The following is an 11,360-nucleotide window of genomic DNA, read 5'->3' as shown; positions in this document are numbered from 1 at the left end:
GCATGCCAAAAGGAGCCTGGGCAACTTTGGTCCTTGAAATTTTTCACACGACCTCGACGATAACACCGTCGGACACATCATAACTCCTGGGACTTTTGTCCTTTTTTCGAAATGGTTAAAGCTGAGTTATTAGCTTTCCAAAAGATATCTCTACCCGTTGTCACACGGCATGTTTTTTACTAGTTTTTTTTTTGTGATTTTCTCCCACTGTGCAATGTTCGTCATACTAGTGGTGTCATTAACGCTATCGGCCTGTTCACAAAAAAGTCCCAGGATTTACGTTGTGTCCTTTATGTAGTACGGTGTTATATAGTCGAATTTTGAATTCGTTTACTGGTAACTATTGGGTTGCCCAAAAAGTAATTGCGGATTTTTTTAAAAGAAAGTAAATGCATTTTTAATAATACTTAGAATGAGCTTTAATCAAATATACTTTTTTTACACTTTTTTCTAAAGCAACCTAAAAGTAACAGCTGATAACTGACAGAAGAAAGAATGCAATTACAGAGTCACAAGCAGTGAAAAAATTTGTCAACGCCGACTATATGAAAAATCCGCAATTACTTTTTGGGCAACCCAATATTTGACGCTAGGCGAGTTGTTGAGTTTTTTGAAATTTTCCATAAAACACAGGATCCTAAAATTGTTGCTCAAACCATTGGAAAAAAATTTTGGGTTAACGGTAATTTATAATTCTTGAAATTTTCCCAAGTCAGCCCAATGCCTTCCCTGTAAAAAAAATATAGCTATAGTATTAAAACGTGACTACAACCTCGAAAATTTGTTGAAACCATTCAAACAAAAATATTGCCATGGTAATCATATCAACAAAATTAAGGTTTTACGTTTTGCGAATATCTCAAACTCATACTCGTTCATAGCTTTCAGTATTCTTTCAAACCCAACACTTTGACTTTCGTGGAGCATTTAAAGAAGCGAATTTTATTTTAAATCGGCAATTTACTAAACCACAAACAAACAAACAATGGACGCATCCTCGAATCCCTTTAAACGGCCCATGAATGCTTTGCAAAAGCAATGGTATCGCATTCTCATAGCACGTAAACTAGGTTACGGCTCACCACGTCAGCCGCCAGTTGAAGAGGATACGTAGTAAGTAGAAAGTTCCTTATTTTCAACCATCTACGCCATTTGAGACGAAAATGCATTTAAAAGTGATTGAATTTCCCGTTTTGCTGTTGGTCCTTTGTTGCTTTGTGTTGGTTGTTTGGTATGTGTGTGAGTGTGTGTTAGTGTGTTTGTGCACTCTGCTATGTGGCAAGTGTTGAATCTGTAACTTCTGCTTGAATTTCCGCAAAATTATCCTCTTTCAGTGAGACGAAATGCCAAAAGCGTTACCAACAATCGTTTCATCGTTACAATCGGCAATTCCGCCAGGAAATCAAACAACTGGAGGCCATGCAGCCAAGTGCCATCGATGCCATGAGGGTACATAGGTATGTAAATATTTCAAAGAGTGGTATTTTGTGCATTTTTTGCAATTTAGGCGCAAATCACACTGCCCTGCATTTTTTTTTTTTGCCCCTAACAGAGCAGAGGAATGAAATGCTCTTCTTTTTATGCCCTCATTTAAGGACATTTGCCATAACAACACTTTGGCTGCCTTTGCATTCATTGCGGGAAATCAATTTGACACTGGATCAACTGGAGAAGGTTTTGAGTGCCAAGGAAAGGAGACGATTGCAGCATATCTTAAAGTATGGCATTGGCCACAATTGACTTGGAAATCTAGCAAATCTCTTACCACAAAAGAAATTGAAGAGATTGGAAATGAAAATACAGCTTCGAGTGTATTGATGTAAGACATTTATATAAATAGAAAACAAGTTAATAACCCGTTCATACGTATTTATTATTTGATTTAACTAAAAATTTCAGCGTTGCCTAGACTTCAGAAGATTAGAAGTCTTAACAGAAATTGTCATCCTAAATAACAGCAAAATAGGACTAAAATTATTAACTTCAGGATCGCCTCGATCTTCTGCGCTCCTTCTGTTATCTCTGACACCAAGTTTCGGGATATCTCTCACCACTTTATCTTTCCATCGCGCTCTTGGTCGTCCCGGTTTGCGGGTACCATCGTGATCTCCTTCGAAAGATTTCTTCGCTGGATCTTCTCAAATCATACTGACAACATGACCTAGCCGACAAAATTGTTTTACTATGCTAACGTCGTTATACAGCTCAAACAGTACATGGTTCATACGACGCCGATACTCTCCATCAATGCAAACTCGTCCATACATTTTAGAAGGAATCATTCTCTCAAATACTCCAAGTACTGACTCGTCTGCTTTTAGAAGTACCCATCCCTCGGAACAATATAGCAACGGTAGTCAGTGTCTTGTATAGTGAAATCTTCGTCTGTCGAGAGGTGGCCTTGTTACTAAGTAACATCAATCTATCCTAGGTAGCATCAATCAATCCAAAGTAGCATCTGCTTCCGAGGTAGATAAAGCTGCTGGCTGTCTCAAATATGAGGTTTCCAACTTTCTCAATTTTTTTTTATCTGATCGGTTGTACAAGGCGTTTTGGGAGTTGAATCCATCGATTTCGTCTTATCTCCCTTTACTGCCAGACCCATTTTAACTGACTCTCTATCGATTCTTTCAAATGCTGCAGTTACTACTTCCGGCGAACTATCTGTGATATCGATATCGTCGGCATAGGCGAGTAGCATGTGTTCACTTGAGAGTAGTATGCCACATCAATTGACATCTGCATCTCGTATTATCTTCTCCAGCAGGATATTAAAGAGATCACACGATAGGCTGTCTCCTTGTCTGAAACCTCGTTTGGTATTAAATGGTTCCGGGAGATTCTTTCCTATTCTTACTGAGGAATGTGTAGCAGAAAGTGTCATCCTGCAGAGTCTTATTAATTTTGCAGCAATACTAAAGTCAGACATAGCTTGAAATACCTTTGAACGTTTGCAAATGCTAATATTGCCCATGAACATTCCACTAAGGAACAAGGGCAAACTTCTCATATATCATGAGTGCAGTCCGATTAAAGTTTAAGCTCAATGATAAGAGGCCTCCTTTTTATAGCCGAGTACGAACGGCGTGCCGCTCTCTTTGAGAGAGAAAGTACCTCACAAATGTTGCCAGCATTAGGAGGGGAATACCACCGCTGCAATTTTTTCTGATGGTCTCGCCACGATTCGAGCCCAGGCGTTCAGCGTCATAGGCGGACATGATAACCTCTGCGCCACGGTGGCCTCCGAACGTTTTAGGCTATCGGAACGTTTAGGGCTATCGATAGCGGCTTTGTAGTCAACAAGGAGATGGTAGGTGTTGATTTGTCCTCCTCGGTGCTTTTCCAGGATTTGGCGCAGAGTGAACATCTGGTCTAGAGTGGATTTACCAGGTCTAAAGCCGCATTGATTGGAGCCAATTATCTCATTAACTTTAGGTTTTAATCTTTCATACAGTACTTATGGGAGAATCTTGTATGCGATGGGGAGGAGACTTATTCGTCTGTAGTTGGCACATTCCGTCTTGTCTCCTTTCTTGTGTACGGGACATAGAGTATGTTTAGGTTCCTATCATTGGGTATGCTTTCCTCTAGTCAGATTGCTCAGACAAGCTGATGCATACGCCTTATCAGCGAGTCGCCTCTGGTCTTAAATAGTTTAGCGGGCAACCCGTCGGCTCCTGCTGCCTTATTGTTCTTTAGTCGGGTCACTGCTCCTTGGACCTCATTCTGACTTAGAGGTAAACATTCTATACCATCATAAGGGATTGGTTCAGCGGTATCCTCTTCGCCGCCAGCGTCGGACAGTAGCAGCTTGCTAAAATGTTCTTTCCATATCCTCAGCACACTATCTGTAGCAGTTACCAGATTTCGTACTCTGACTCTGCAGGCGGATGTGCCTGTACCAAAGCCATCGGTTTGATGTTTAATTCTTTGGTAGAATTTCAGTACTTTATTCCGACTCCTGTACATCTCTATTCGCAGCATCAACCCATTATCGAACGTTATCTCGTGGATGCTAAACTTTCCGACTGTTGGACCAAAGATGTTTTCCTTCTGCATCTTCCCAAAACGACTTTTATATCATGGGGGCAGCGGTTGTATTCTCTCTCTAGGCGCTCATTAAATATATTCTTGGTTTCCTGGTCCTTGTCATCCATCGGGGCATGGACACAAATAAGGATGATTTTGAAGAATTTGGCTTTTATGCGGATTGTGGCTAGCCTCGCATTCGCTGAAGAGAAGCTTGAGATAAGGTGTTTCAGTCACGACTAACCACAAATGCACAGTCAAATTCATGCCTAGTGTTATGGAAAATATTGAATAGAATAGTCACCGTTTGGTGTTGTGACGTCAATTTCGATCCATCGCAATTCCTTTGAGGCGGTAATATCTGCCTTGTACTTCTCCAATACATCCGTCAATGTGTATACCGCATCTTCTCTATTAAGAGTGCGGACATACCAGGTGCAGATCTGTAAATCGTGGTGCTTTTTTCGTTTGCGTCAGTCGTCAACGTTAGGGGAGTCCGTCCCTTCCATTCATTTGTTTCTCAGAGTAATTCTTATAATTTTCCAAGGGCGCGTTACTGACCCAACGCCCCAACCGCATGGGTTTTGTGGGATCGCACGTGTATCTCTCGATGTCGCGAGCCTCTTGCTCCAAGATTCGACGATCGTCTCCAGCCGCCACTTACCTGGGAACAGACGATGAGGTTGGCCATTGGTTATTTGAAGGCGCCAATAACTCGCCTTGTCATCTCGAGTATCGTTGGCACTCCGTATTTTAATAAGAGCAAGTGCCATCTAACCCCTCACTGAGACTCTCCTCTCGAAATGGCTGACTGCCCGCGGCCGCATCTGCATCTACTCTGCATAAAACGAAGCTTTTCACTATCCGCAACCTGTGGAAGCGGCCGGTAGCTTTTAGCAAAGCTTCCCGTGATAGAGATGAATACCACACCGGTGCGGTGCTCACCGTTATCCAATGTCGGCCATGTATGCAAATTCAAATTTGTTCATGAGCATTTCATTAAGGGAGTGGGGTAAACTTGCCACATATCCATGAGTGCTGTCCGATTCAAGTTGGAGCTCAATGATTAGTGGTCACTTTTTTGTAGCCGAGTCTAAGACCCCATAATGTACATATATTCTTGATCGTCATAACATTTTAAGTCGATCTAGCCATGTCCGTCCGTCCGTCTGTCGAAAGCAAGCTAACTCTCGAAGGAGTAAAGCTAGACGCTTGACATTTTACCAAAAATATATCTTTTTAGTATAGATTGGATTGGATTGTAAATGGGCCATATAAACCGATCTTGGGTCTTGACATCTTGAGCATCCAGAGGGCGCAATTCTTATCCGATTTGGCTGAAATTTTGCATGAGGTGTTCTGTTATAACTTCCAATAACGATGTTGCCATAAAAACCGATCTGGGATCTTGACTTCTTATGCCTCTACTGGGTGCAATTCTTATTCGATTTTACTGAAATTTTGTTCAATGGTTTCTTCCATAACCTTTAACCTACTTCCAAAACCTTTTATGTTGTAGACATATAATTTAGACAATTACTGCTTTCAAAGAAGCATCGTTTTAACCCTTTTAAAGAATAGTGTTGTTGAATTAATGACCTTCATTGAAACATCCATCTATGTTAGTTTTGCTTTAGGATTTTGTTAAATGAAAAAAGCCAAACAGTGCTTATACCAATGCATGAACCATTTGTATTTTATCTACATTTCATCAACTGAAACTGTAAACCATTTATAAATCTCCAGTTGACATGCTGCCCCTATTTCCCGATGCCATTTACTAAAACCTTATTAAGCTAAAATGACACCTCTCCTAGGAAATTTCGAATTTCGACTAGTGGACGTCCTAGAGACGCAACATAAATAAATCACTTTTTCAAGAATATTTCCGGCTGTGACACTTTAAAGCTCTTGCCTTTCGCTTAATGTTGGTAATTTATTTGGAACGTTCTCATTTTCTTTTTGCAAAGAAAATTTTGCCACTTGCCACCACCCTTCAGAATGGCAGAAAGCATTTTTGTTGGAAATATTTCATTAATTTTAACAGGCGGCAATTCATTTTGTTTCCAATCAAGGCAACTAATATTTCTCCTCGCCACCCCCCCTCACCATCCACCTCACCCATATTCTTAGCTGCTCTAAATATCTCACCAAATGTTACCAAGCACCACACAAAGTGTGAGTGCGAGAATTTATGTTTCATGTGGATGGCAAAAAAGAAAAAAAACAGATATTCCTGGATGCAAAAATGGACCCCCATTTAAATGGGAACAATGATTTGCTTGACTCTAATAACCGACATTTATCAGAGGCAAAAGGTTGTCCCACATTTTTTTTTGCAAACGATTGATGGTTCTAAACAGGACTGCAGGCTGATGAAGAAATGTTTGGAGAAACCTTTTTGGTATGCTAGGCTGAGTGTTTGTTGTCAATAACTGGCAACATGCCAAAATAGTTAAGGCTGATGACATTTTGCCAATGCGTGCCACATATTTTCACAGAAGGCAAGATGTTTGAAGGCATAAATTGCAGCAGCACTGGCAAGCCGAAGGCACAAAAACACAAGGCAACGCGTTTCCATTGCAAATATCTTGGTTTGTGAAAACCGTTGAGAGAACGTCTTACTCTGCAAAGGAAACGGAAAAAGACAATACCACTATACCAGTGTTACAAATGAAACGGAAACTAAATATTATTCTTAAATTTATTCCCATAACGGCAAATGACAATTTATTTTAAGTGCAGCAGTTTGCCAAAAAATTGAGTCCCATCTTAGGTCTCTTAGTAGGACACAGTGAATTGAGTGGAGTTGAAACTTTTATATTTTGAAGAAGAGCCAAAATATGTGCTACAACTTTTTAAGAAAAAGGGAAACATTTCAGATGAGCGATAGATATGGAAGCTGTTCCAATTCTTCCTTACGTCAAAGAGATGGCATATGCATTAAGGAATGACAATCGGACAGACACCTGGCTAAATCGAATTAGTAAGTAATTCTAAGTTTATTGGGATTTAGTGCTTTTTCAGAAAAATTAGCTCTAAGTACAGCATTTCGAAGAATGCGAAGAAGGCAACTCCTACCCAATACTCCAGCAAGAGGGCTTTTGAAAAAATTTGGGAGTGTCATATATTGGATTAACCCTCCAGTTATTAGATCTGCTATGCTACAGGGTGCGCCAGAGAAACTTACTTCTCAGAAAGATCAATTACAAGTAAAAGCGTGCTAAGGTCGGCCGGGCCGAATCTAGGGAACCCATCACCATGGATTCTGCTAAAAATGTAGACAAACTAAATTTGGTGGAAGGGCATAATTTTGTTCTCTATACCAAACTTCTGTTAAACGAGGAAAAATTAAAGTTTCTAGGATCCGAACGAGGATAATCTAGAGACTGATTTATATGGGAGCTATATGAGGTTACAGACTGATTTGGGCCGTACTTGGCATTGGTGTTAGAAGTCGTAACAGAACAACGCATGCAAAATTTCAGCCAAATCAAAGTATTGGGTTGCCCAAAAAGTAATTGCGGATTTTTTAAAAGAAAGTAAATGCATTTTTAATAAAACTTAGAATGAACTTTAATCAAATATACTTTTTTTACACTTTTTTTCTAAAGCAAGCTAAAAGTAACAGCTGATAACTGACAGAAGAAAGAATGCAATTACAGAGTCACAAGCTGTGAAAAAATTTACCAACGCCAACTATATGAAAAATCCGCAATTACTTTTTGGGCAACCTAATATATCAGGTTATGCCTTGATTTAGGGAGGCCACGGTAGCGCAGAGGTTAGCATGTTCGCATATGACGCTGAACGCCTGGCGAGACCATTAGAAAAAAAATTTCAGCGGTGGTTTTCCCCTCCTAATGCTGGCAACATTTGTGAGGTAAAACTTCTCTCCAAAGAGGTGTCGCACTGTGGCACGCCGTTCGGACTCGGCTATAAAAAGGAGGCCCCTTATCATTGAGCTTAAACTTGAATCGGACTGCTCTCATTGATATGTGAGAAGTTTGCCCATGTTCCATTTGCATTGCACCGATTCAGACCATACTTGGCATAGTGGTTGGAAGTTATAACAGAACATTATATGCAAAATTTAAGTTAAATCGGAAAAAAATTGCGGCTTCAAGGAGCTCAAGAAGTCAAATCGCACGAAATGTTTTCTTGTAACTTTCAACAACTGGGACAAGTATGGTTTAAATCGGTTCATAACCTGTTATAGCTCCCAAATAAACCGATTTCGTATCTTGACTTCTCGAGCTGTTGGAGAGCGCAAGTGTTATTCGATTTGGCTGAACTTTTGGAAGTCATACACATCTTTCTTGTATGACTTCCAATAGCTGTGTCGTGTCAGTCCATAATCTGATATAACTGCAATATAAACGGATCTCCCGATTTGACATCTTGATCCTCTAGAGGGCGCAATTTTTTTTTCTAATTTGGCAGATGGCACAAAAACCTACCGCATCTTCAATCAATCAGCGATTCACATTCATTTTGAAAGGCAACAAAATTGCTTTCAGTTAATTCTTGGACAACAGCCAATTTATAAGGATGAAATTTTAGGTCTACATATAGAGAATTCGTCGAACAGTGGTGTTAGAAATTACCAAAGCAGCTGGGTGTTTGCGAGTCAAACGACGGGGAGAACGCACAACTGTCTGCCTCACTCTTTCGATCCCGTTATGATACCAATAGCTATACTGGCCTCCTTCTTGCTTCCTTTCAGTAATAGCCTTCTCACGGTCTGGATAGCCTCAAAGGATTTTCGCCGTCCTACCGTCCGTTTCGCTGTTCCACAATGTGGCATGCGCATTCGTCGCCCTCTCCCTTAACTCGGACTGCGTCGACCCGAATGGCTTCGGGTTAACCAAGTTTATTGACGGCAGTCCTCTGGCCTTCACCGCCAAATCGTCTGCCCTTTTATTTCCCTTTACTCCGCTATGGCTCGGCACCAAACGATGCGGATTTTGCATTCCTCAGAAAAGGCGTTAATCTTCTTTATACACTGCAAGACTGTTCGTGACCTTACCGTCCTGGTTGTTTTTAACCTTATGACCATTTTACTGTCCGTAAAGATGTTAACACTGGACGTCCTCGCGTTAGTACCACACCACCTTACGCATTCCGTGATCGCCCGGATCTCTGCCTGCAGGACCGTATTATGGTCAGGCAGTCCAAAACAGATCTCAGTCCCTGGGTTCTTAATGTAGCCCTCCAGGCCCACTCTGTCCCCTTCTTTGATCCTTGCGTGTAACATGATCTTCCAGATGGCAACGGACCTAGGGTTCCGTCAATCCAACACTATGCCTCTGGCAGCAATGCCTCGCACTCGACTTCAAGGTTCATCTCAGGTATCCGATCGGAGACCTCCTCCCTTCCTTCCAGGTTTCCTACCGTCGCCTCGATTATACCGCGATGGTATGAGTTGCTCCCATTTTCAATCCACTCTCCCATCGCCTTAAGTCTCATAGCCACAGTGGCTATGGCTCACACTTAATCTGTATGTTAATGGGTCGGATATCTAGAATAGTCTGCAGTGCCCTAGCGGGCGTGGTCCTCATCGCTCCGCCTATGCCAAGACAACATGTTCTCTGAACCTATTGTATGGTCCATATGTAGCACTTTTTCTCCATAGCAGTCCACCAAAATACTGAGGCGTAAGTAAGTATAGGTTTAATCACGTTCCTGTAGGGCCAGTGGTCTATTCTGGGATTCAGGCCCCATTTCGAGCCTACGGCTCGACATAGTGCCCAACATCTGTGAGCCTTCTCAGTATGCTCCTAAATGTGACGCTTCAAATTAGGTTTCCTATCCAAGATCACTCTTAAGTATTTGACCTTGTCAGATATTGAAATCCGTGGTGCGTTAAATTGACCCACCTTCGTCTTCCTCGTGAACAGGCATATTTCATATTTCATTGAGACCCCTGGGTCTAGCCCAGTCCTATTGGTGTAGGTCAATTGGAATTGTAAATGGGCCATATAGATACCATAAACAACCGATCTCAGATCTTGACTTCTTGAGACTTTAGAGGGCGCAATTCTTTTCCGATGTGACTACAATTTCGAATGAGGTGTTGTGTTCTGGGCCAAGATGGGTACAAATCGGTTCATAACCTGATATAGCTGCCATACAACCGATTTCGTATCTTGATTCCTTGAGACTCGAGAGGATGCAATTCTTTAGGTTTGGCTTCTTTAGCCTTTGCAAGGCGAATTAGAACCCAATTTGGCTAAATTTTTCACATCAAATTTTTCTAGGGTTCCAATAGCCGTGCCAAGTGCAGAAAAAATAGGTTTATATGATATAGCTCCCATATAAGCCGTTCGCCCGATTTAATTTCTTGAGTTTCTAAAAGGCGCAATTATTCGGCTAAAAATTTAAATATGGTGCAGAGGATAGCATTTCCGCCAATGACGCCGAACGCCTGAGTTCAAATCCCGGCGTGAACATCAGAGAAATTTTCAGTGGTGGTTATCCACCTGCTAATGCTGGCTACACTTGGGAGGTACACTGCTATGTTAAAACTTCTGTACCTAGTGGTATCGCTATGCGGCACGCCCTTTGGACTCGTCTTAAAAAAGGAGTCCCCTTATCATAGAGCTTACATTTTAATCAGACTGCACTCATTGATATGATAGAAGTATCCCCTGTTCCTTAGTGGCAAATGTTCGTGGCAAATTTTGTAGTTTGGTAGTATTTTTTTTTTTTTTTGAATTCTAATAGTCATGACAAGTACAGTCCATCTGTATTCCATCTATATAATTGAAAAGCCATTCAAACATCGTGTCAAATGCGATCAAAGGTGGAGACTAAATAATTCAGCCAGCCTGAACTTAACAAACATTTTTACGAAGTAAATAGGGTCAGCATGTTACATACATGCGATATATGGATTTTTATGGCAGTTCAGACTATGGGCCCGTTCTGAACGTTGTTCTGTTATGCCTTTTAACAACTGTGCTTAGTACGGTCCAATCGGTCAGGAACCTAATATAGTGGGTTGCCCAAAAAGTAATTGCGGATTTTTTAAAAGAAAGTAAATGCATTTTTAATAAAACTTAGAATGAACTTTAATCAAATATACTTTTTTTAACACTTTTTTTCTAAAGCAAGCTAAAAGTAACAGCTGATAACCGACAGAAGAAAGAATGCAATTACAGAGTCACAAGCTGTGAAAAAATTTGTCAACGCCGACTATATGAAAAATCCGCAATTACTTTTTGGGCAACCATAGCTCCCATATAAACCGATCCCCCGATTGGATTTCTTGAGCGCATGGAAGCCACAATTTTCATCCGATTTAGCTGAAATTTTGCACATAATGTTCC

General features: G+C 41.0%; 1 protein-coding gene across 1 annotated transcript; it reads left to right on the top strand.

The window, feature by feature from the left end:
* Positions 1-913: 913 nt before the first annotated feature.
* LOC106087377 (uncharacterized) lies at positions 914-1,806 on the top strand. Its single transcript, XM_013252400.2, has 3 exons — positions 914-1,113; positions 1,335-1,457; positions 1,596-1,806. The coding sequence occupies exons 1-3, from the start codon at positions 986-988 to the stop codon at positions 1,738-1,740; spliced, it is 396 nt and encodes a 131-aa protein (XP_013107854.1). The 5' UTR covers positions 914-985; the 3' UTR covers positions 1,741-1,806.
* The last annotated feature ends 9,554 nt before the right edge of the window (positions 1,807-11,360 follow it).

Source organism: Stomoxys calcitrans, chromosome 3 (assembly GCF_963082655.1).
Source record: "Stomoxys calcitrans chromosome 3, idStoCalc2.1, whole genome shotgun sequence".
In the NCBI taxonomy this organism is placed as follows: domain Eukaryota; kingdom Metazoa; phylum Arthropoda; class Insecta; order Diptera; family Muscidae; genus Stomoxys; species Stomoxys calcitrans.
Note: the sequence above shows the minus strand (reverse complement) of the source record. Positions and strands in the feature narration are given on the sequence as shown.